The following is a 26,891-nucleotide window of genomic DNA, read 5'->3' as shown; positions in this document are numbered from 1 at the left end:
GAATAAAAAACAGAATTGTGGTAGGAACAGAGTGGGGGTCAAACAGGAATCCAGAACTGTGCAGAAAAAGCACAACCTCTCTAGGAACACTAGAAGCCAAGCGCTCAGGCACCTGCTACAAGGGAAAGAAAGTATAAGTGGCAAAGCACTCAGACCCAGAAATCATTGACCATTGGCTGCAACAGAGAGGGATATGGCAAACTTTCCTTCCCTGGTGACACTTGGTGGGCAAGGACTGCAATACACTTTGCAGAAAATTGGAGTTTAAAGAGAACCCGTCATGCAAAATACCCTCCTAATCTAAATATATTTTCATAAACTGCCATTAGAAAGCATTGCCTCTATCCCTTCATTGTCCCTCTACATGCCTGTAAATGTAAGCAATGAGGTCCCAAAGCTGTATGCAAATGACCTGTGAAATGTCCAATGAGTCATTAGCATATTCAAGCTGTCCAGCTTATTCATGAGTGGGAGGCACAGCCACACTCCCAGTGCTTAACTGACAGCCTGTATAATGGTGTGAGTCTGTATAATGATGTGCTTCCTGGTGCTGGCGCCTCCTGCGGCCTGTGTGTGTATAGGAGACATACAACAGCTCCAGGCAGCCATGTTATAGCAGAACATGTCAGGTACTTGTGTAGCTGATGTCTGTGTCTCTGTGTATTAAGAGGATGCAGCGTGTCAGCAGACGCAGCACAGACACCAGCAATGCTTTACTATACATTACACACAGACATGAGCAGGGGGAGGACAGGGGAAGGAGGACAGGGGGAACATCACTGCCTCTGGTCATGTGACCAGCCTCATTTACATAATAAAGAATAGATGGTTTTATAATAATTAATGTATGAAATAACTAGATAAAGGCTGGGATGGATCCTTGTGAGCTGCTCTAACAGGTAGTAGTGACAGGACTAGTGACAGAGACCTGATGACAGGTGTCCTTTAAGCTTCTGGGGTAAAGGATGGTGAGAGCCATTCCCTATGTACACCATGGGGTATACAGTATTTTACTGTGAAATAACTGTAACAGGTTTTGCTGCTACTAGGAAAAAAAAAAAAGAGTTTATATTGTGCTCTTCACATGTTTTGTGACAGACCAAATAGTATCATGATTTCCATTGACAGAAGAGCATTTGTCCAGGGTTGGGAAACTGCTGTTTAGTGATGGCATCACAGCTAATAATAAGGCTATGTTTCCATAAATTACTGGAGAGCAAAGAGACAAGTGTATTGCATGGTTAGTGCCTCTTTCCATATTTCGGGAACAGTCATTAATGTTCTATAATCAGAATTATGTTTCAAACAGTGCTCAAATTGGCTTGGGAAGACTCCATGGATTTAGATGACAGCAGGAAAACCGCGAGCAAGCTTCTGTAGTACCGTATATACTAGAGTATAAGCCAACCCGAGTATAAGCTGAGGCCCCAAATTTTACCTCCAAAAACTATGAAAACCTATTGTCCCGAGTATAAACCGAGGGTGGGAATTGCATTGGTCACAGCTTCACTGTATAGTCAACAAGCCCCCAGTAGTATATAGCCAGCAAGCCCCTGGTAGCATATAGCCAGCCCCTGGTAGTATATAGACAACCCCCTTTAGTATATTGCCAGCCCCCTTTATTATACAGCCAGCAATTCTCCTTTAGTATACAGCCAGCCTTCTTTAGTATATAGCCTGGCAGCACCCTTTAGTATATAGCCAGCCAGCCCCCTTTAGAATATATCCAGCCAGTCCCCTTTAGAATATAGCCATCCAATCCCCTCTAGTATATAGCCATCCCCCTTTAGTATACTGCCATTGAGCCCCCTTTAATATATAGCCTGCCAAAACCTTTAGTATATAGCCTGCCAGAACCCTTTGGTATATAGCCTGCCAGCCTCTTTTGTATATAGCCTGCCAGGCACCTTTAGTATATAGCCTGCCAGGCACCTTTAGTATATAGCCTGCCAGCCACCTTTAGTATATAGCCTGCCAGCCACCTTTAGTATATAGCCTGCCAGCCCCCTTTAGTATAGCCTGCCAGCAGCCTTTAGTATATAGCCAGCCAGCACCCTGTAGTATATAGCCAGCCAGCACCCTGTAGTATATAGCCAGCCAGCACCCTGTAGTATATAGCCAACCCCCTTTAGTATATAGTCAGCCAACCCCCTTTAGTATATAGCCAGCCCCCTTAGTATATAGCCACCCCAGTGTAGTATATAGCCATTCAGCCCCCAGTTTGCCCAGTACATAAAAAAAATAAACTTACATACTCACCTTCTGGAGCCCCCGATGCTCGGCATGGTTCCCTAATGCTCCCATTCTATCTTCTGTATTAGCCGGCCGAGTGTATGGCTGCGCCTCTGCCGGATAATACAACAAAGAGAAGAAAGAGGATCTGTATGGAGCATCAGGGAGACGAACTGAGCATCGGGAGTGCCAGAGGGCGAGTTTGTAAGTTTATTTTTTTTATTGAATAAGGGTATTTTATTGCTGAAAAACTCGGCTTATACAATCCTACAGCTCATTCCAACCATCTCCATGTGAACATCACAGAATCACATACAATCTCCTCAAAACTCCTTACTCCTAAGCTTCCCTCATTATTGGAGAGCCTGCATTCCTTCAACATAAGACCACTGTAACCAGTTTTTACACCACTAAATGAATGGCAACCTTATTTAGAGTATGAAATATAGCATTCCTTACTTTGTTTTTTTAATAGGCAAATGGGTTTTAAAATAGAATTCCTTACAAGAAATAAGGAAATGAGCTGGGTCACTTTTTACTTGAGATTAGTCACTTTTAAAGACGCAGTGTACGTTCAGATCTAAAACTCTATAGTAGCTACAGCCATTATTTCTGTAAAGATGACGATCTCCCATTTCAAATCGCATCTTGTGTTTCTGTGATCTACAGGACTGGTGATACAGGCAGAAATTGGATATTTATCTGCAGCTTAGATTCTTGACTTTACAACATGACAACAACAGAACCAATCTTGGGCTCTAGCTGCTATAGAAGCCAAAATAGAGGCGTATTAAATGACACTATTCTTCCAGCAACAAAGTTTTATCATAAAATTGTGAAGGTCTAAATGCGAAGGATGGCTACTTGTTACAGGCCTGGGTATGAATAGAGCATTGGGGAGATCACTGCATTGACCTTTGATACATTTGTACTATATTTAAGTTATTACATTACCACTCACCAGGGCTGTGGAGTCGGAGTCGGTTACAATTTTGGTGGAGTCAGAATTGTGATGAAATGGACGGAATCCACTAACATATAAAAATGATTAAACGTGTTTAATTTCCTTTAAATGTCTGATCTATACATGATCTAAGGATTTAGGCCTGGAGTGAGCAGCATGAATAAGTCCAAAGGCCACATAGTAATGCTCAACTTTAAGGGGCCACATCAGTAATCAGCACCCTAGATGCACCAACAACCTCAGTACAGGATAAAATGCCACCACAGAAATTTTAAATGCCACAGTACAGCAATAAATAACCCCCAGCAACCAAATACTCAATTCAGAGCAGACCATAATAGTGCAGACCCCTGAGCAGATAATAATAGTACTGGAGATCTATTATAGCAGACTAAAAATAGTGGAGACAAAAGCAGAATAGCAATACTGGAGAGCCCCATTCCATATAATACTGGAGACCCCCAGAGCATAAAAGTACTATTACTGAAGACCATCAGAGCATGGAAATACTGGAGATCTATTATAGCAGACTAAAAATACTGAACACCCCCAGAGCAGAATAGCAATAATGAAGACCCACATTGCAGATAATAATACTGAAGACCCACATTGCAGATAATAATACTGAAGACCCACAGAGCAGACTAGCAATATTGTAGACCCCATAGCAGATAATAACACTGGAGACCCCCAGAGCAGTCAATAATACTGGAGACCCCCAGAGCGGACTAGCAATACTTGAGACCTTCAGATCAGACAATAATACTGGAGACCCTGAGTCCAGACAATAATACTGCAGACCCCAAGTCCAGACAATAAAAAATCCTCTCCTTTCCTGGCTCCTTTTCTCCTCCCTGCGCTCAGCTCTGGGTCCTGACCTTGACGCATCAACCAGTGTCAGAAATTAGGAGTGGAGCAGCAGGAGAGGAGCCGGAAGCAGTGAAAACATCTCAGGTGCACTCACCGCTACCCAGGCCCCTGCACCAATGAACACTTCCATCAGTTTTGTTTTATCAGCTTTGGAAGTGCTCATTGGACTATGATTGTCAACAGGCTGAAGATCACAACTCATGGGTTGACAGGTTGCAAGTGGTTTGTCTGTGTCACTTGTGCACCTCGGATCCCCCTTTTAGTTGAGATGAATGTGTGCTGCACTTTATGTACATGATCAGGAGGAATAAGGCACTAGGAAGAAATGCTCGCATTTATTTCAAGCACTGCCAGGACCTGGATAACAGGACTGTAGAGTCGCAGCAGGAGTCGTGACCATTTTGGTAGACGAAGTTCGGGGGAGCCGAGTTAGACTCCACAGTCCTGCCCTCAACAATTCCACCAATCAATAAAATGGTGTAGGTTTAATGAGGAAAGGGCACTTAAATGATTGTGTGATAGGAGCTAAAACAAATAAAAATACAATTATGGTGGACTTTTGTCTTATTTGTTTGCACTGACCATATTGTCACCACCTGACGGCTGTCACCTCAGTGACACTGTGTGCAGAACCTCCTGGCCAGATGTGGCATTCATTATTGGCAATATAAAGAGCTGACACAACACAACATAAAGATTCAGTGCAGTGTCTTCTGATCACTATGCGCAGGGAAGGCGGATTCTAGAGAATGAAGGATGTGGTGAACGGGGAGAAAGATAAAGGAAGAGCGAGTACAGAGAGAATGATGAAAAGGCGATCTGCGGCCCCTGGCTGCCCACAGAGAGGCCGCTCTGCCTGACAAGCTCTTTAAAGGGAAGGCATCGCAGAACGTGGCAGCACATTCTGTAGACCTGGCCCCAGTGCTGGGAATTATCTCCCTACCACCACACTCGCTTTTGTCCTGGAAACTAAAGAGAAACAAACAAATCTACAATAAAAACTGCAAGTCCAAAACAAAGACAGCACACATACATGTGCAGCCCGGTACCGACATCACATGGGGACTGCTCACTTAAGCTCCACTATTATTAGTATAGTTTAGATAACAGCTCTGCTGCCAAATACACAACAATGAATCTTATCTAAGCCTGGACATATGAAAAGTATGGTGGAAATAAAGGCTGCAGGATGAGCATTCAGTGACGGAGCTTTTACTGCAAGAAATTGTGACAACACCTCCACTTCATTTGCCTGTGAAGAGAACCGCCAGCCAGTGGATTGGGCAGGCACAGGACGTTCCTAAGCCTATTGATGTATCTCCCCGGGTGGGGGAAAGGGCGTGGCCTACATGATACCCCAGTGTGTTGTTGTTGAACAGCGACTCTTACACGATCATTAAGAGAATATGGGGATCCTAGCAATGCAAACAGATTGGATTCAAATGTCAGAGCATTCCTACATGAACAATTACCTGGAAAGTGGATTGCTCATCCTGGGCCAGTTGAATGGCCACCAAGGTCTCCCAATCTGTCCCCCTTAGACTTTTATCTTTGGGGTAATCTGAAGGCAATTGTCTATGCTGTTAAGCATCACACAACAGATACTAGAAGTCTGTAATAGAATTTCTTCTACAGCGTTGCTATCAGTGTGTCAAGAGTGGGACAAGAGGGTTGACAATCCAACGTAATGGGCGTATTTTTTTTTCTGACCTGTGGTAAACTATCATAATTAATAAACCTCTCTGGCATGTAATATTAAAGGTCAAGGGGAATTTTATGCAATACTCTATGCAAGGTGACATAATATGATGCACATTATAAGTCTTCCTAAAATACAATTTTAAAGGATACATACACCTTTGTGCAAGACAGATCAATAAACATTTATGCTACGAAGTTCCTGTGGTTAAAAAAAAAAAAAAAAGATGCACTTAAATTTTTTTTGTACTAAGCATGCATTTGTACTTGTCATGCATTCATAAATCATCTTTTTCAAATTGCAACTTTTTCTACATTCAGACTCCTGGATATGAGGTGTTACCAGTGACATGTTATCTGTGGTCTGCTGGTATCTAACATTTAGAACCTGCTCTGCTCCCCTCCTTCCACCATTTACACTGCATTGCTACTATGTAATTAGATAATGCCAGAAGATTTTCCCTTAAACAGAGAGACTTAGAGAAAGAAATACAGCAGCTTGTCATTTCTCCACTGAAACTGCTACACATGGGAGAAAGAAAAAACTGAACAGTGAGTGTTATGCACAGAGGGGTAGAAGAGAAGAGTCAATACCTGCTGAGCTGTCTGCTGTGAGAAGGAAGGAGATGTAGCTGAGGAAGGAAAGCAACAGGATTTAATCTATTAGAAGGTGTCATGGGTGAGGGACGGGAGCAGCATCACTTAAAGAGAACCCGTCAGGCAAATTAACCCCCTAAACTATAAACTATATAAATATATTTTCATAGAAAGCATTGCCTCTATCCCTTCATTGCCCCTCTACATGCCTGTAAACCTAAGCAAGAGGTCCTAAAGCTGTATGCAAATGACCTGTAAGATGTCCAATGAGTCATTATCCTATTCAAGCTGTCCAGCTTATTCATGAGTGGGAGGCACAGCTACATCCCCTGCTTGACTGACAGCCTGTATAATGATGTTAGGTATAATGGTGTAATGTCTCCTCCATGTGCTTCCTTGTGCTGACAGTCACGCCCCCTGCAGCCCAATACATACATAATAAAGAAAAGATTATTTTTAAAATGATTAATGTATGAATTGACTAAATAAAGGCTGGGATGGGATCTTTGTGAGCTACGCCAACAGGTAGTGATGACTGCATTAGCTGCAGATGACAGGTGTCCTGAGCGGTCTATTGTGAGGTAAGCGGATGCACTGATGTACAGCAACATGTGCAACACCCCTGACAATGTGTAGGCAAGGGAGTGCTTGCCCTCCATTTGTAGTATCCCTCTAGAGGAGTCAGATCAACTAATTTTTAGGGTAATTCAGTTCTGTAAAGGCAATTAACAGCGGTAGATTTTGCCTGGACAGGCAAGGGTTAAAACTATGTAATTCTTGCTATCCAATGATGTTCCAATCTGTAAGCTGGAGTGTGATTGGAGAGTGAGCACCACCTGACCAGGGTTTAATAAAACCCCTGGATAGGAAGGGGCAAGTCCTCTTTAAGCCCAGCTCCTGACTGAGGAGCAACCCTTGAACCCAGCTCTCCTAGAGAGCACACCTTCTAAAACACTCACTGAGTGACCAGAGACAGAGTGTCAGTGCACTACTAGCATGGACACACAGAACACCCAGGACAAAGCTGCAGCTTCCATATCTGGATACAGCTACCTCCCAGCCTGCACTTACTACCAGGCTGGAAAATCTACTCCTGATGATCACTCTCCATGACCACTCCAGTAATCCGGAATCACTCCAGTAATCCGGCCTGCAGTTGTTCCAATAAAGAACCGTGAGTTACCTTTGCACAACGTTGCCTCCATCTGGAATACGGCTGTACCATCAAGGGCTACCCCATCCATTACCCAGGGACATATACTACGGACACCTAGGGGTTGCCCCAGGGAGATTTAGTACATCAGCCTCTCCCTCTACATTTTCTTGTACACACCACCCTCTGGAGACCTGCCAGTCTGTAGGACAGCCCTCCGGTCCCCGTACCAAGCACCGTGACCAAAGGGTGCCTAGGCCGCAACCGCCAGCCACTCCAGTATTCTGGGCCCCAGCTTCCTCCAGGCCTCAAGAAAAGGCTAGGCCCCGGTGAGGGATGTTGCACAAGGAATTAAAGGGGTTATCCAGGACCATAAAAATTCCCCAGATGCTCCCAGTATTCATAGTTCATCATCCTAATGAATATGCCTTGCATTGATTCAAACTTTGAATCTTCCCTGCATATATGGTTACATATCATCCTGCAAATGTTTACAATCTCAGCTTCCTCTATGGACGTTTTTGTGCAATCCTCACAGTGCATTGTGCTGTAAACACAGCAGAGATATCCACCCATTCCAGCCTACACGGTGCTTGAAAGCCACCCACTACACCTTCCAGGCTCTGCAGTTCCCAGCACACTACACCTTCCTGTTTCTTGCCTAGTGCACAGAGAATATTTCATCCTATCCAGCTACAGTCATGGCCAAAGGTTTTGAGAATGATACAAATGTTAATTTTTACAAAGTCTACTGCATTAGGTTTTATAATGGCAATTTGCATATACTCCAGAATGTTATAAAGAGTGATCAGCTTAACAGCAATTAATTGCAAAGTCAATATTTGCCTAGTAAATGAACTTTTCCCCCCAAACACTTTTCAACTTCATTGCAGGCCTGCCTTAAAAGGAGCAGCTAACATCGTTTCAGTGATTGCTCCATTAACACACGTGTGGGTGCTGATGAGGACAGGGCTGGAGATCAATCTGTCATGATTAAGTAAGAATCACACAACTGGACACTTTAACCCCTTAAGGAAGCAGCCTGTTTGCAGGTTAAGGGTGAAGACACACATGGCGTTTTTGGGCCGTTTTTGGGCCGTTTTTGGGCCGTTTTTAGATCGTTAAAAACGCATGCGTTTTTGTCCGTTTTTCATTGCGCAATTTCAGAAAAACGTACAAAAACGCATGCGTTTTCAAAAAACGCATGCGTTTTTAAAAACCGGATGCGTTTTTTAACGCATGCGTTTTTAACGATCTGAAAACGCACTTAGTAAAAACGGCCCAAAAACGGCCCAAAAACGCCATGTGTGTCTTCACCCAAAGGCTGGTGCCACACGTGGCGCTTTTGTCTGCGTTTGCGAACGCAAACGCAGACAAAGTCGCGCCCACCGGGAAACGCCTATGGAAACGCCTGCGATCGGGAACGAGACGCCGGTGTTTCGCGTTAAATTAACACGAAACACCGGCGGCTCGTTCCCGATCGCAGGCGTTTCCATAGAAACGCCGATGCGATCGGGCCGAGGCCAGCCCCGGTGGGCGCGACTTTGTCTGCGTTTGCGTTTGCAAGCGCAGACAAAGCGCCCTGTGTGGCGCCGGCCTAAGGCTCGCAACTTTTTTTTAAAATTTGACCTGCGTCTCTTTATATGGTTATAACTTTTGAACACTGTTACTTATCAAAGCGATTCTGAGATTGTTTTTTCCCCACATGTTGTACTTCATTTTAGTGGTAAATTTTGGCTGATACGTTTTGCGTTTATTTACAAAAAAAAGAAAAAAATGATGAATTTTTAGAAAAATTTGCCATTTTCAAAATTCAAAATCACCGCGTTTTCAGGCAGATAAATTTACCACCTAAATAACTTGCAGAATAACATTTCCCATTTGTCTACTTTACATTTTCATAATTTTTGAAATGTTTGGATAATTTATTTTGACGTCACGCGGCCTACAAATCGAATAGCGATTTTCCGTATTTTCGGAATTGACTATTTTGGGGATAAATACAGTTTTGAAATCAAATTTTACATATTTAGCAACAAAACCCCCTATATAACCAACCCATTTTCAAATCTGCACCCCTCAAATCAGAAACAGCATTTACAAAGATTGTTAACCCCTTGAGATCTTCATAGTAATTGAATCAAAATGGCGGTGAAATTTAGAATGGTCAAATTTTGTCGGTTATACGTTCATTTAGCCCTAAAATTTACACATTTCCAAAAGATAAAAAGAGAAAACTCACCATAAAATTTGTTCTACAATTTCTCCAGAGTGCAGAGACCCCCCACATGTGGACATTTCTTGTGTTATGGGGGCACAGCAAGGCGCAGAAGGGAAGGAGCACCCTGCAGCTGCCAGGATTTTAGTTTTCTGGTTGCCCCCTTTTGAAGGCTATAACATTTTCGCTTTTCCGTTATTTGGGCCATGTGACGGCATTTTTTTTGCGGGACGAGATGCTTTTTCCAGTGTTACCATTTTGGGGTTGGTATCACCTATTGTTGAAAATTTTGGAACTTTTTTTGAGGTCATGAGTAGAAAAGCATCAATTCTGTACTGGATTTTTTACTTTTTTTTTTTTTGTGTTCACCGTATAGCCTAATAATCCTGTTATCTTTATTCTATGGGTCGATACGATTACGGGGATACCAGACATGAATATTTTTTCTTATGTTTTACTAAATTTGCCAAATAAAACCCTAATGTGGGGAAAAATCTATCATTTTTGCATCGCCGTCTTCCAAGTGGCATAACATTGTTACGTTTTAAGCTACAGAGCTGGTTGATGGCTTTTTTTTGCGGGACATGTTGTTCTTTGCAACAATATCATTCTGGAGTACATATGTTTTGTTGATCACTTTTTATTGCATTTTTAGTGGGATATAATAGGTAAAAATCATAATTTTTGGCGGGTTTTTAACGGTTTTTTTTTACGGCGTTCATCATATGGGTTCAATATTTATTTAGTTTTATTCTATGGATTGTTACGGACGCGGTGATACTATATATGTGGGGTTTGTGTTATGATTTAGACTTTTTTGAGTGTTATATGTCTCTTTATATGTTTTGGGGCTTATGGGCATTTTTAGTGATTTATAAAGTAATTTTTTATTGAAAAAAATTTTTTTACATTTTTTTTACATGATCCACCATGGGATATGAACAAGCAATCATCTGATTGCTTGTTCTTGATAATACTCTGCAATACTAATGTATTGCAGGGTATTATCAGTGCCAGCCTATGCACAGACGCCATCTTAAAGGTAAACACTCCAGGCTTCTCTGGGGTCCCGATCGGACCCCAGAGGTGCCAAAACAGCGATCGCCCCCCCCGAAAACGGTGCGGGGGGGGGGCCGATCGTGGGGTAAAGACCCCCAGAAGGCATGTTAAATGCCGCATTTAACGGGTTAAACACCCGCGATCGGAGCCCACTCCGACCGAGGGTGTTAGCCGGGGATGTCAACGGTAGATTACCGTTGAAATCCCGCGGCTAACGATGCCGGTTCGGCTGCTATACAGCGCTGAACCGGCATCGTCTCTGCGCAGTAGCTGTACTGCGCTGAGCGCTATTCGCGGGACTCAGCGCAGTACAGCTACGGCGCAGAGCGCTAAGGGGTTAAAAGGAGGCTGGTGCTTGGCATCATTGTTTCTCTTCTGATAACCATCGTTATCTCTAAAGAAACATGTGCAGTCATCATTGCACTGCACAAAACTGGCCTAACAGGGAAGAGTATCGCTGCTAGAAAGATTGCACCTCAGTCAACAATCTATCGCATCATCAAGGAATTCAAGGAGAGAGGTTCCATTGTTGCCAAAAAGGCTCCAGGGCGCCCAAGAAGGACCAGCAAGCGCCAGGACCATCTTTTAAAAGTGTTTCAGCTTCGGGATAAGGCTACCAGCAGTGCAGAGCTTGCTCAGGAATGGCAGCAGGCAGGTGTGAGTGCATCTGCCTGCACTGTGAAGCGGAGACTCTTGGAGCAAGGCCTGGTGTCAAGGAAGGCAGCAAAGAAGCCACTTCTCTCCAGAAAAAACATCAGGGACAGACTGATATTCTGCAAAAGGTACAGGGAGTGGACTGCTGAAGACTGGGGTAAAGTCATTTTCTCTGATGAATCCCCTTTCGGATTGTTTGGAACATCTGGAAAACAGCTTGTCCGGGGAAGACAAGGTGAATGATACCACCAATGTTGTCTCATGCCAACTGTAAAGCATCCTGCATCCATTCATGTGTGGGGTTTCTTCTCAGCCAAGGGAATCGGCTCTCTCACAGTTTTGCCTAAAAACACATCATGAATAAAGAATGGTACCAGAATGTCCTCCAAGAGCAACTTCTCCCAACCGTCCAAGAGCACCTTGCCATAAAGCAAAGGTGATAACTAAATCAGTGATTTTCAACCTTTTTTGAGGCACGGCACACTTTTTATACTTAGAAAATCCTGGGGCACACCACCAACCAAAATAGCACAAATGACACTAAAACAGTCAGATTATACATATAGTTAATAATATAGATTCTAAATTTATTTTACTCACTCAGTGTGAAACCTGGGCCTGTTTCGATAAACACAAAAGGGATATCCTGGCAAGAATGGTGGAAAGACACACACGAAGCTCTTCCTCAACAGTTCTCAGTTTCTCCCTGTTTATGTATATGGTGCTGATTATTATGTGGCTCATATACTGCAAAATAAAGGGGTACAATGAGAAGTACTATGGCCATGAGGCCAGAGTACAAGTGCCAGCTCTTATACTCAGCATATGAGCTGGTACTTGTAGTACTCCAGCCTCATGACTATAGTATTTCTTATTTTACATTTCTCATTGTTATATGCAGTATACTGCTGTAGTACTAAAAGTACCAGCTCATATGCTGAGTATTCTGCCAACAGTTCATATACTCAGGCAAAAGCTCATATAGTCAGCATTATTGGTGGACATTACCTTCGCGGTGGGCAAATGTGAGAGTCTCTCCGCTCTCAGGATGATGTGCCGGCCTCGGTGACGTCATTTTGTCGTGCGAGTTTCAAAGCTTGTGCATGTGTTATTGTACACGTCTACTACATTGTAAGAAGCCGTGACTGCACATCGCTGCACATTGCCGGGAAACAAAACACAGGGGGCACCATAGTTTGGGGAACTTTCCCCGAGGCACACCTGACCATGTGTCGCGCCACACTGGTTGAAAATCACTGAACTAAATGGATGAGGGAACAAAACAGAGTTTTTGGATCAATGGCCCGGAAATAACCCCAGACCTTTATCCCATTGAGAACGTGTGGTCAATCATCAAGAGACGGGTGGAGAAACAAAAACCAACAAATCGTGACAAAATGCAAGCATTGATTGTGCAAGAATGGACTGATATGAGTCAGGATTTGGTACAGAAGTTGATTGAGAGCATGCTAGGGAGAATTTTAGAGATCCTGAAGAAGAAGGGTCAACACTGCAAATATTGACTTGCTGCATTAACTCATTCTGTCAATAAAAACATTTGTTACTCATAATATGATTGCACTTGTATTTCTGTATGTGATTAAAACATCTGACAAACACACATAAAAACCAGAGGGCAACAGATCATGTGAAAATATATTATTTGTATCATTATCAAAAGTTTTGGCCATGACTGTACTCCAACATTACTCAGCAAACTGTCAGTCAGGTCCAAGGCAGAGGCAATAGATCCCTCACACAATAAAATAATGGTAATGTTAGCAAAGTGTTACTTAAGAATAATTATCTGTAACTACAGAAGTTTACCCCTTAGTTCTATAAGCTTTTGTGTCACCACGTATCCTCATAGACTGTAAGCTCTTGTGTCACCCCTCATCCTCATAGACTAAGTACGATCATATGTGACGACCTCCGTGTGACAACTGCGACCATCTCACAACCTCATATGCCATAGAGGGGGGAGATCACATTTGTGTGTAATGGAGAGGATTGTCACAAATGCGCTCAACCTCAGATTCCACAAACCTCCCCCACCTCCCAGGTGATGCTACATACAGGGCCGGTTCTAGACAAAGTGGGGCCCTGGGCAAAACTAAAAGTGGGGCCCCAAAATAAAACTATTTTATGACCAGTCACAGTCAGGAAGTGGCTCCCTTTAGTATGGTAAAACAAACTGTAATATTGGAGAATTTTATAGGAGATAGATCATAGGATGATTGATGGGCAGCATGGTGGCTCCGTGATTAGCACTACAGCCTTGCTGCGCTGGTCAACATCTGCAAAAATTTTGTATGTTCTCTCTGTGTCTGCGTGGGTTTCCTCCGGTTTCCTCCCACACTCCAAAAAATTACTGGTAGGTTGATTAGACTGTAAGGCCTTTTGGGGAGAGGGACCGATATTTTCTGAAAGCAGACACTTGCCCGATTTTCAAAATTGCATCAAAGAGTTTATAGACATAGGCGCCTTCATGCAATTTTGATTCAAACTGAAACATTTTATAAAAAATACTTAAAATTTGACTTTGATGGCAAAAAATGTGCTCCAAACAGAAAATGTTTACCTTCACATCTCCTAAATGTAATACATGGACATGTGTAGAGTTCACAAATGCAAAATATAGCAATAAAACAGAATAAAAAGTAAAGGCGCCATAAAACCTATAGAATTTTGAAAGCAGACAACAAGGAGATGCATTTGGCAATTAACATTTAAAATTTCCTCTAAAATATGTACAAATCCAGAATACTTATATAAAGAAAATATACTTTCCTAAAAGAGTAAGATGTGAGGAGATCAGACAGACCCCACATGTGTATAACACTAAAATATGCAGCAAAGGGAACTGCAGAAAATTCACACAGATGTATCATTGTCTGTTCCTTAGACAATGGTAACTGTGGGGTATTGCTCAGGTATAAGCTAGGTAGCGGTCGCAGACAGAGGGAAAGAGACAGTTCTCAGTTCAGTTCAGTGTTTATTCACACCACAAAACAAATGGAACAAAAATCCAGCATTGTCTTCATGCTTGTTTAAAACATAAACATACAGACCAGGCTTGGCCTTCTCACCCAGTAGCAGGGTCTTCACAAATAGTCCAAATTGTTGGTGTATGTTCACACCTTGCAGAAGCTGCTGCATAGCACTTAGTCCATTTAAAGTCCAAAACAGCCAACCTGTCCTCCTAGACAGGACACGTGTTTGCTCTTGGAACAAGCTTCTCCCTCTGAGACTAGAGCTCACTCCACTCTCTCGTGCACACTTCCAGCTCAGCTTTGTTAGCTGGAACACCCTGAAAACCCGGTTTGGACCGGTGCTTGAAGTTTGGTCCGGTGCTTGATTTCAGCTTGCTGCATTACTCTGAGCAACACAAGCTGAGAGGATAATACCTCCCATCCAGCAACAAACCCCTGACTGTGTCACATACCCCCTCCCTTTGTTCAACCTTGAGGGGATGAACACTCGCCAGACAGTGCACCCGGGACAGGGCATCTGCATTCCCCTGTAGCCGGCCTGCTCTGTGTTCCACTGTGAATTTGAAGTTCTGTAGAGACAAGAACCATCTGGTGACCCGAGCATTCCTCTCCTTGGCCTGGCTCATCCACTTGAGAGGTGAATGGTCAGTCACCAGTCGGAACTTCCTCCCCAACAGATAATAGCGGAGAGACTCGAGTGCCCACTTGATGGCTAGGCACTCCCTCTCCACTATACTGTACCTGGTTTCGGCTGGGGTGAGCTTGCGACTCAGGAACCCAACAGGATGCTCTTCCCCATTAATTTCCTGAGATAGTACAGCACCGAGGCCCACTTCAGAGGCATCGGTCTGTACTACAAACTCCCTCTTGAAGTCGGGTGTCACCAGGACTGGTGACCCGCACAAGGCCGACTTCAAAGCGGAAAAAGCCTTCTCCGCTTGGTCATTCCAGCGAACCATCACTGTCTTACGTCCCTTCAGGAGCCCTGTCAATGGAGCCGCTACAGTAGCAAAATGGGGAATAAATCTCATATAATACCCCACCATCCCCAGGAATGACTTTATTTGCCTGGTGGTGACAGGCCGTGGCCAACTCCGTATTGCCTCTACCTTATTCATCTGGGGTTTGATGACTCCACGCCCAATGATATAGCCTAAGTACCGTGCCTCCTCTAGCCCTATGGCACATTTCTTTGGGTTAGCAGTTAGCCCGGCCCTACGGAGGGAGTCTACTACAGCCTGCACTTTTGCCAGATGACTCTCCCAGTCAGCACTGAAAATGACAATATCATCGAGGTACGCTGACGCGTAACGCCGATGTGGACGAAGCACAATGTCCATTAAACGCTGGAACGTGGCCGGGGCGCCATGCAGGCCAAAGGGTAACACTTTATACTGAAATAGTCCCTCAGGTGTGATAAAGGCAGTTTTCTCCTTGGCAGCCTCCGTCAAGGGCACTTGCCAGTACCCTTTAGTGAGGTCCAAGGTAGAAAAATACCTGGCCTGTCCTAAGCGCTCAATTAGCTCGTCCACCCGGGGCATGGGATAAGCATCAAATTTGGACACTTCGTTCAGTTTACGAAAATCGTTACAGAAACGTAGCGTCCCATCTGGTTTGGGTATCAAAACTATTGGGCTTGCCCACTCACTTCTTGACTCTTCAATTACGTCCAGCCGCAGCATCAACTGTACTTCCTCCGTGATGGCTTGTCGCCGAGCTTCGGGCACCCGGTACGGCTTTAGCCGGACTTTTGCCTGGGGCTCCGTGACAATGTCATGTTGGATTACGGAAGTACGTCCAGGGAGGTCAGAGAACACGTCCGTGTTCCGACTAATGAACTCCTTGGCCTCTTGAGCCTGTTTAGGGGAAAGGCTGTCAGCAATGCGCACTGTGGCAGCCGCTTCCCCGGGAACAGTTGGAGGTACTGGTTTCCCTTCCCCTAAACATACCGGCTGCGGGGTGCTCCCAACGCAGGTCTCCCTATCTCTCCAAGGCATTAGCAAATTGACATGGTAGACCTGCTCTGGCTTCCGCCGCCCTGGCTGATGTACCTTGTAATTTACATTGCTTACCTTTTCCAGAATTTCGTAAGGGCCTTGCCACCTTGCGAGGAACTTACTGTCTACCGTTGGTACTAAAACCAAGACTCTGTCTCCTGGGTTAAAGCTCCGCACCTTAGCTACTCTATTGTAGACCTGACTCTGGGCTCGCTGAGCCGCCTCCATATGTTCCCTGACAAGGGGCAACACTGTCTCCATCCGCTCCTGCATCTTAGTGACATATTCAATGACACTCTTATGCGGAGTGGGCTGTTGCTCCCATGCCTCTTTGGCCACGTCCAGCAAACCTCGGGGATGTCTGCCATATAGTAATTCAAAGGGCGAGAACCCAGTAGAGGCCTGGGGCACCTCTCGCACTGCGAACATAAGATAGGGCAGAAGCAGATCCCAGTCCCTTCCATCCTTGGACACTGCTCTTTTCAGCATATTTTTCAAAGTTTGATTAAATCTCTCCACCAGGCCGTCTGTTTGGGGGTGGTAAACTGAAGTCCTTAACTGTTTAATCCCCAGCAACTTGCAGAGTTCCTTCATGACCTTCGACATGAAGGGAGTCCCCTGGTCTGTCAGAATCTCCTTAGGTATCCCAACCCTTGAAAACATCTCCATTAACTCCTTAGCTATAAGTTTGGCAGAGGTATGACGCAGTGGCACTGCTTCTGGATACCGGGTTGCGTAGTCAAGGACAACTAAAATATGTTGGTGACCCCTAGCAGATTTAGGTACTGGACCCACAAGGTCCATGGCAATTCTTTCAAACGGTACCTCGATAATTGGGAGGGGTACTAGGGGACTGCGGAAGTGCTGCTGGGGGCTAGTTATTTGACAGGTCGGACAGGACTTACAGAACTCTTCCACCTCTTTGAACACACTGGGCCAGTAAAATCGCTGCAGTATACGGTCCTGGGTTTTCTGCGGCCCAAGGTGTCCACCTAAAACATGTTGGTGAGCAAGATCCAGTACCATCCTACGATATGCCTGAGGCACTATTAATTGTTCAACATTCTCACCCCGTAGTTGGGTGACCCGATACAGTAAATTATGGTGAACCACAAAACGAGGAAAAACTGCCTCAGCTCCTGGTTGTTGTGGCTCACCTTCAACCATTAACACATTCCCCCAGGCTCGGGACAGAGTCTGGTCCCGGAGTTGCGCCGTACCAAAATTGTCACCAGAGACGTTTAAGTCTGACAATTCAGGGCCTGGCGGCAAGTCCTCTACTTCCCCAACCATTACATTCATTGGTAGTGTCTCCCCATCATCCACCGAAGTGGCGGTCACCCCTACCGCTGGCCCTTCCGCCTCGGGTTCCCAAGGTTCTGGTTCTAGGTCTGGAACATGACCTTCAGCTATTGCTCTCCCTGACCCCTGGGGACTGACATGCAGTAACGATGGCCATAGTGCAGAGAATAATGGAAAGTCTCTTCCTATAATTAGGTCATAGGGCAGATTTGATGCTACTGCCACCTCGTGGACTTTCCTCCCAGCAGGTGTTTTTATGACCACCAGTGCGGTTGGATAATCTTTTAAGTCTCCATGAATACACAATACTCGAACCTTGCGACTAGTGAACTGAGAGGGTAGCGCCAGGGTATCCCGTACTATGGTCACTAGGCTCCCTGAGTCAAGTAGTGCATTAGCCCTGCACCCATCAACGGACACTGGGCACATGGGAGGTGCCCTATCTGCATCCAGGACGTCAGCGGTACATACAGGCCGTGCATAGAAGGAAGTACGGCGAGCGTACCCACAGTCCATAGGTTCGGAGGCCAAGGGGCAATTTGCAGCCACATGTCCCAGGACATGACAGCGCCAACAGCGGAGTGTGGGGACCTCACGAATCTTTGTGGAACGTTGTTTGGACATCGTTGGGGAGCTACTCCCAGCAGAAGGTCGGGGCTTTTCCTCAGTCACTGCAAGTGGGGGTGAGGGACGGGGTGGCTTACGTGTAGGGGTACAGTCCCGCACAAAGTCCTGGGTGGCTATGTAACGTTCCACCAGACCAACCAGCTGGTCTAAATTACCTGGGTCACCTTGACCTACCCAGCGCTGAATGGCAACCGGCAGAGTGCGCACAAAACGGTCTACCACCACCCTCTCCACTATTTGGGCTGGGGTTAAAGTCTCAGGCTGAAGCCACTTTTTTACCAGGTGCAGTAGGTCATAAGCTTGAGACCTGGCAGCTCGGGATTCCACAAACCCCCACTGATATACACGTTGGGCCCGCACATAAACATTGACCCCCATGCGTGCCAGGATCTCACCTTTCAACTTCTTGTAGTCCAGGGCATCCTCCTGAGTGAGGTCAAAATATGCCTTTAACGCATCGCCAGTCAGGAACGGGGCCACCACTTCAGCCCACTGGTCAGGCTGCAGCCCCTCACGCTCTGCCGTTCTCTCGAACACCGCCAGGAAGGCGTCTACGTCATCCTCCGCTGTCAGCTTTCTCAGCGCAGTTCGGACTCTCTCTCTGGCCGCAGGCTGTAGCTGGGTCACCACTGTTGGAGTCTCACGCAGCGCCTTTATTTGTTGTAGCAGTAAGTCGTTAGTCTGTTGCTGGGCCTGCATAGCCTCAGAGTGTGCCATCTGCTGTTGAACATTAGCTTGCACAAGTTGTTTAATCAGCTCCTCCATCTTGTCCGGTGATGCTAGCTGAAACTTTGCAGGTTTAATCCACGACATGCAATGGTGCCCAGAAAAAAAAAAAAAAAAAGAACTCCGGTTTTGCACCACCCTCACTGCGTTTTGCCCGCTCCAAGCCACCAATTGTGGGGTATTGCTCAGGTATAAGCTAGGTAGCGGTCGCAGACAGAGGGAAAGAGACAGTTCTCAGTTCAGTTCAGTGTTTATTCACACCACAAAACAAATGGAACAAAAAATCCAGCATTGTCTTCATGCTTGTTTAAAACATAAACATACAGACCAGGCTTGGCCTTCTCACCCAGTAGCAGGGTCTTCACAAATAGTCCAAATTGTTGGTGTATGTTCACACCTTGCAGAAGCTGCTGCATAGCACTTAGTCCATTTAAAGTCCAAAACAGCCAACCTGTCCTCCTAGACAGGACACGTGTTTGCTCTTGGAACAAGCTTCTCCCTCTGAGACTAGAGCTCACTCCACTCTCTCGTGCACACTTCCAGCTCAGCTTTGTTAGCTGGAACACCCTGAAAACCCGGTTTGGACCGGTGCTTGAAGTTTGGTCCGGTGCTTGATTTCAGCTTGCTGCATTACTCTGAGCAACACAAGCTGAGAGGATAATACCTCCCATCCAGCAACAAACCCCTGACTGTGTCACATAACCCAAATAAATAACTATATATCCATTAACCAAGCTAATGAGATAATATAAGTCACTTTTAGATGTCGCCATTGAATTATCCGCACAATAACAGAACCCTCCACGCTTCATAAGAATGAGAGTGAGAACGTCCTAACATAGGTGTAAATAATGGAGGATGACATGTGTGTGTTTTTGGTGTTACATATAACTTTATGGACATGTTCTGGTCGCGGTGTAGTCACATTAGGCGAAGAGGATCGAATGTTCATCGTATCAGTATCGTATCAGTCAATTTTCCCAACACTAAAAGACTATCACAAAATAAAAGGGAATAAGAGAGAATGGGCCCCATTTATCACTTTTGTGCGCCTAAGTGTAGTAGTTGCGCCTAAATTCTGGCGCACTGTTGTTCCAGAATTATCACAAGCTACAACCATCTGTGATAAGGTAATTTCCTGCCTCTTATTAATCACTTTACTTTAACACAGTTTAGGCGCAATTTTGGCGCAGTTTAGGTGTAATGTTAGATTCGGGCACTTACATGTCATCCTGCTACAAGCTCCTCTCTGCTTCTCCCACAGCCCAGAATGAAGATAACACTCACAGCAGCACCCAGGTGTGTGACACCCTGCACCCAGTGACCTCCTCAGCAGGGGCTTCTCCTGGAGGGGATCCCCCAGTGCTGGTCTCCTGCTGCACCCCTGTAATTCTGCACAGTATCCCCCTCAGACACACAGGAGATACTGTGCAGAATTACATGGGGGACACTTGTATGTAGTATCTGCAACATTCTGCAAAGTTCTTAGCTCTCTTGCTTTGAGCTGAGGAGTCTGCAGAATGTTTTGTAAATAGAAGGTGATGAACTGTAAATAGAGTCTGCAGCTCCTGTCTGCAGTGTATCTAATGTATCTATTATATGTCCTAGTGTCTGCAGTGTATCTAATGTATCTATTATATGTTCCAGTGTCTGGCTGAGCTCTGCTGCTAGAAATGAGCTGGTTCTGCAAAGGGGCTCAGTGCTTTCTTCTCAGTTAACGCCACCTTTTTGCGCCCGTTTTTGCGCCTAAATGAAAAGTCGCAAGTGATGAATATCATTAGGCGCTGGATTGCTATGATAAATGAGAGAAAGCTGGTTATTTTTGCTGCACAGCTAGTTTGCCGTTTAGTCGCAAAAATGGCGCAAAAACGGCGCGCCTGAATAAAAAGGCGCAAAAACAACAGAAAAAAACGATTGATACATGTGGCCCAAAGTGTGTTCTTAGATAGTTCTGCATAGAGAAGGGTTAAAAACATGAATATTAGTTGATATTATCCCTTCTCAAAATGTAGTAACATATAAAGTGAATATTTCCATTATCTGTGAGGAGCAGCAGCTCCTGTGTCCAGCAAATGCTCCCGCAGCCTGATGGCTAAGAATCTGGATTGGGGGGGGTTAAGTTCAGAGGGCTGTATCTCTGGCTCTGTGACACATAGAACCTCACTTCTTTTTTCCTATGAAAGAAGAGAGTCTCCTCTTTTATATGTTATACTGTTAAACTACCGCTGCGAGTGATTTTTATATATAAAAATGGCACCTGTTATTCTCACTTTAAACCTGAATATCTCTGGATCCAGAGCATCTAGAAACAAAATTCAAGATTCATTTGAAAGAAGAGATTCTCCCCTTTCCCCCGGGGGCCCTGGGCAATTGCCACCTTTGCCTACCCATAGCGCCGGCCCTGGCTACATATGTTGATGTTCCGGAGCCAGTGACGTGCCCTAGCGGCTTTTCTCTCTCCATTTCTGCCAACGTCACGGCCACAGCTCTCTTCTTGGTTCTTGTCGCCTGTCGGACAGATAGGCAGGGTTTTTGTCCCTGATCAGTCAGGGGGCCTGCTATGCCATATTAGAAAGTTTGTTATATTGCAGGTAGATGTAAGGTAGTCAAGGAAAGTTTGTCCTGGATAACCCCTTTAAAGGTGCTCTATAAATAATAATAATAATAATAATGATGATGGAGAGAGCAGTTGTATCAGGCTGAGCTGTGCTGTGAGACAGGTGGGGAGGAGATATGGCTGTAGAAAGGGGGCATCAGTACTTGCTGAAGTCTGATGTAAGATGGGAGGGGCATGTCTAAGGAAGGGGAGCAGCAGGACTTTCTGCATCAGGTTGAGCGGACTACTGTGTGATGGGAGGGGTGTAGCTGAGGGAGGAGAGCAGGACATGCTAGAGCTTGGAGCAGAGGCTGGTGTAGGAGAAGAAAGAGGAACTTGAAGGTCTGGTTTTTATAGACAAATGAGTAGAGAGGTGTCCTGTGCCACACAAACTGTATGGGCAGGTATCTTTTTATTACAACACAAATGGTAAAATAATCTTAGTCTGCTTATTATCGGCTGGAAAATAGAAATTGGTGAAGGTATACATACATTTGATACAGCCTCTATCTTTCTTGAGCCCTAGTAGATCATTCCTGCTGGACATCTCTGCAACAATTTGGCTGCAAAACTATAAGTGTCGGCCACTTCACATTCTTTTTCTGAAAATTATTAGCTCAGTTTGCTAGAAAAAATTGCAGATTAAAGCTTTTCAAAGCTAAGAAAATGGCAACTCTACAGGATATTTAACAATCCCCCTAGAATCTCTCCTTATCTACGTGGGACACACCAGAAGATCAATGCTGCTCTCTCCGTCTCCCCGCGAATCTTGTATGCCCGACTCCCCCCTCACAGCCCCCCACCACCTCCGCAGCTCAGATGCAAAACGGCTATGACCAGGTAATTAAACTTGCAAACAATGGCTGTGAATGGGAGATTAACGTCGCGCTGGATGAAGAGGGAAGTTATTTGTAACTAACAAAGGGCCGGCTGATTGTAAGAACAAGCCACAATACAGCATAGCAGATACAAGGGGCGGCAAAGTAATACACCCAGGGAGGAGGAAGTGGTGGGTGCTCCATGTTATATTCACCAAGATAAGCTACATTCCAGAAGGTTCTGTGGAGGATTCTCTGGAACCTGCAGAATTTTGCGGATGCACTGGTAAGATTGTTCCTGCATCATAAAGAATGACCCCAATGCCAGGACAAGTCGACTAGCACTAACCTAAGGGTTACACTTACCTTGTACAATAAGATGCACACGGGAAGTTTTGGGGTGATTGTCTGTCTGCACGGAGCAGGTGTAGGGTCCCTCGTCATAAATGTCCACATTCTGAATCTCAATGCTGTACTGGGTCTTGGAGTTGGCCACAAGTATCACACGGGGGTCTATTGACCACTTGTCATTGCCGGTGTATAAAATAGTGCTGCGGTTCAACCATGCCACACGAGTCACTCTGCTGTCCACTGTGCACCTACAGATAAAAAAAGACATGTAAGCAAAATAGAGACCAAATACCGTAGTCTACACCTAATGGCGCCACAACCCACAGCTAATGCTGTTACAGTCTACAACCAAGATGTTGCATCCCTCACCTTCCATGGTCCACACTCAATTATGTCACATTTGATAACACTTCATCACAGTGGATCACTCCATCAAATTTTTTTAAACTTTCATCCCTGGTTTATTTTGTGATAAGCATCCTTTTTTGTAGTGATTTAATGAGTTAGCCACTTTATAATTTTGTATGTATTTGTGAAATGATATAAAGCAACTTCTTAAAGTATTTTCAGAAACAGTACTGCACAATGTTCTTAAAAACAGAAGGAACAGCTCTAGTTCAGAAAAGCCTTCATGCTCAGCAGCCTGCTTCTCCCGTCTATAAGAAGGCAGGAGATGGACCGTACACTCCAGTGAGCACTCCTCTACAGAGTCCTGAGAGCAATCTGTTCAGTGATCTCCTTAACCTGTCACATAGCCCATCACTGCCATGTCACAGGGAGCTGTTATGAGAAGCTTTGTGCAATTTACTGGATGGAGGAGAGTGTACTGCATTAGCTTCTCGTTTGATCTGTCCTCCCGCCATGGGATGATATCACCACTGTTTAGACTGTTGCTCCTTCCCTCTTCTCATCAAAGCTGAAGCGGTGCAGTGTCCTCCTTCCAGACAGAGCTGCACAGAACTTCTCATTATAGCCACCATGACAAGGCTGTGTAACAGGGAAAGGAGATCACAGATACTCATCTACAGCGTCCTGAGAGCTGAGTGCTCATGGGAGTGTGTGGTCAGATGACCCTCCATCTCCTACCACTTTATGGATGGGAGCAGTGGCCAAACCCTTTAAACTGGAAGGCACACACCCTTGTGATGTCCACTGTCACAGATTAACATCAAGAGTCAGGAGTAACAGACAAATTTAATAATGCAGTTAAGCATCATGGTCTCTGCACAGAGGACGGAATGGAGTGCAGAAAATCAGCAGTGGGAAAAGGTCTTCATATGGACTCTCCTTGATCAGTAACCCTGTACGTTTATTTAGTTTCTGTTTTTTACAAGTTGAAGAAACCAGCAGAGCTGCAGCAGAAACTAGTAGAAAACATCTCTATGTCCTGATCACTTTGTTCCCCTCTGATGACTAACAATACAGTTTAATAAAGAAAATCCTTGTCTAAAACAGACATCTATTGTCAGTAATAATGTAATGATGGATCAAATGTGTCATCTATACAAAGGTCATTGTTTCTGGGAGGAGCAGGCAATAATAAGCATCATCCATTTTAGTGATGTAATAACAGGTAACTGGTGTTCTCTAAATAGAGGTCATTGTACAGAGAGGGTAGGAGTTAAGCTAGGACAACATCAATTGTTAATAGTGATGAAATGATGTGCAGGGAAGGGGTGGACATGAATGTACACATTTTATATTGTAATACATAAACATTGTGTAAAAAAAGGTTATTTTTTGACATATTAAACTTCAAATAATTTCAATCATAAACACATTTGGGGAAATAAAATAAGAAAAACATGGCTAAAAAACTCTTGTACATGTTTTGCACCACATTTTATATGCACTTTTTGTAGTTTTAAAGGCTACCGTATTTTTCGGACTATAAGGCGCACAAAAAATCCTTTGATTTTCTCAGAAATCAAAGGTGCGCCTTATAGTCCAGTGCGCCTTATATACGAACCTTACTTACAGACAACAGCTGCCTTGAACTGTGCACAGGTCTGCCACCTGCTGGTCATTCATCCTTATAATCAGGTGTGCCTTATAGTTCAATGTGCCTTATATATGAACCTAGACATTTTGCAGGCATTTATTGAGGGTGTGCCTTATATTCCGGTGTGCCTTATAGTCCGAAAAATACTGTATTACAGTTCTGCCGTTTTCTAAAACAATTAAACAATGTAAGAACATGGAAAGTTATTATCATCGCCTCCCCTATATGCAACTTTACTCCTCATATTCCTGCCTAGATTCTCTTTGCTCTATAAACCACAAATGACAAGAAAGCCATGTTATTATAACTCCTCGAGGCACATGTATCATAGTTTCAGCTAGGCAAATTGTCTTTTTTTTGCGACTTTGCGACTAGTTTTTCTCTTTTTTGTGAATGTTTTTTGCAACTTTTGTTGGCACTCTTCAAGTGCACCTCGGACTGCAGCTTTTGCAGTGTGCCTCATGTACCTTAACTTTCCAGATGTTCCATGCAACTTTTCACCTTTTTTTTTGCGACTTTTTTGCGACTTTTTAGGTGCAAATCTGCACTTGGTCCAGGGCAGGCGCAAAGGAAGTTTTTCTTTTCATGGACCCGATTTTAACATATAAATTGGAATTATTTCACATGCTTTAACTGTTTAACATTTTGCACAGTAACCTCTTTCGTCAAAATTCTTAAATTTTTGCTTTTTTAAAAAAATTGGTTACTTCTAAGGGTGAGGTCACACGAAGCGGTTTAGTTGCGTTTATAATGCATTTTGAAACTAATTACAAAAGCTGAGGATAGGTGATTTGCCCTAAATACCCCCCTAAATCTCTAGGCACTCATAACATAAACTGATTATCACTAATATCTTATTTCATTTCTCTGCTGTGTTGTTATTATTTCATTTCTCTGCTGTGTTGTTTCCTGCTGTCACTGTGTATCTGGCGGTTCTCGGTGTTGTCCATGGATTGTTCCTGCAGCATGATGGACAGAAGAGACACTAAAGTGACAGGGATAGGTGGACAAAGTAGGAATGAACAGAAAGAACAAATTGGGGGACATTTACTTAAAGTGTCGGTGTCTGCATTGGCTTTGTTACCGACCTGCTCTCGGTAAGAAGATACACATTTAATATTGTGGAGCTGTGCAGAGACATTTCTGGCGCCGAGACCATTTTCTGTCCCTGGGACCAAAATCTGTCCCGAGCTGTCTACTTTCCGCCAGTTTACAGCGCCCAAAAAGGGCTGCGACACATATTAATTGTGTCTGAGTTTCCACTCCGCCAAAGCCACGCCCCTTTTCGGAGAAGAGTCGGAGCAGACGGAAAAAGTCATTTTTTCTGGTGCCGCCAGCTAATAAATAGGTCTGAGAGCAGAACATGTGGTGAGAGCACCACAAAACTGGCAGAAACGCCATAGTGAGGGTGCGGTCACAAGTTGCAGTTAAAACTGCATCGCAATCAGCTTTGAGGAGGTTTTAGGTGCAGTTTTGTCAATTTATCAGGTGAAAGACAAGAACTGAATGGGTGAATGACATTTGTGGAGCAGGTTTCCCCTTCAAAATCAAATTCACCCGTTCAGTTCAGGTCTTTCACCTGATAAATTGACAAAACTGCACCTAAAACCACCTCAAAACTGATTGCGATGCAGTTTTAACTGCAACGTGTGACCGCACCCTAAATGTCCCCCATTGAGTCTAGAAGACTCCTGCACAAGGTGCAATACACACCATGCTTGTCCTGTCTGATTGACACCAGCAATAGATGAAAGATTCATGGGAAAACGGGAGAGGAAATCAGCAGGGAGCGCAGTGACAGTGCAGGTGGAGAAGAGACGTGAGCAGAGTTACGAGCTGATTGCTATTATTTTATAGAGATGTTTCAATATAAGAAGCCATCAGGCTCTCTGCACTACACACAGTTAATCCTGCAATGAGTGGTGTCTAAATAACCTCCAGGTGTGGAGAAGCCATTGCCTTCTAACTGCAGCAAATAAGCACTTATCTCACATCCAAACACCACTCAATAAAAATGGCTGAATCGTCTGTGAT

At 44.4% G+C, this 26,891-nt stretch overlaps 1 protein-coding gene across 6 annotated transcripts in view; it reads right to left on the bottom strand.

Moving 5' to 3' along the window:
• Positions 1-26,891, bottom strand: part of LOC140135349 (protein CEPU-1-like) — a 581,520-nt gene that overhangs the window by 113,895 nt on the left and 440,734 nt on the right. For all 6 annotated transcript variants that reach the window (XM_072156737.1, XM_072156738.1, XM_072156739.1 and 3 more), the window contains exon 3: positions 22,871-23,103. In XM_072156737.1, coding sequence (XP_072012838.1) covers positions 22,871-23,103 — 233 coding nt within the window. The remainder of the gene's footprint in view (positions 1-22,870; positions 23,104-26,891) is intronic.

The sequence above is a fragment of the Engystomops pustulosus genome, chromosome 6 (genome assembly GCF_040894005.1).
Source record: "Engystomops pustulosus chromosome 6, aEngPut4.maternal, whole genome shotgun sequence".
Lineage (NCBI taxonomy): Eukaryota > Metazoa > Chordata > Amphibia > Anura > Leptodactylidae > Engystomops > Engystomops pustulosus.
This window is presented reverse-complemented; position numbering and strand designations above follow the sequence as displayed.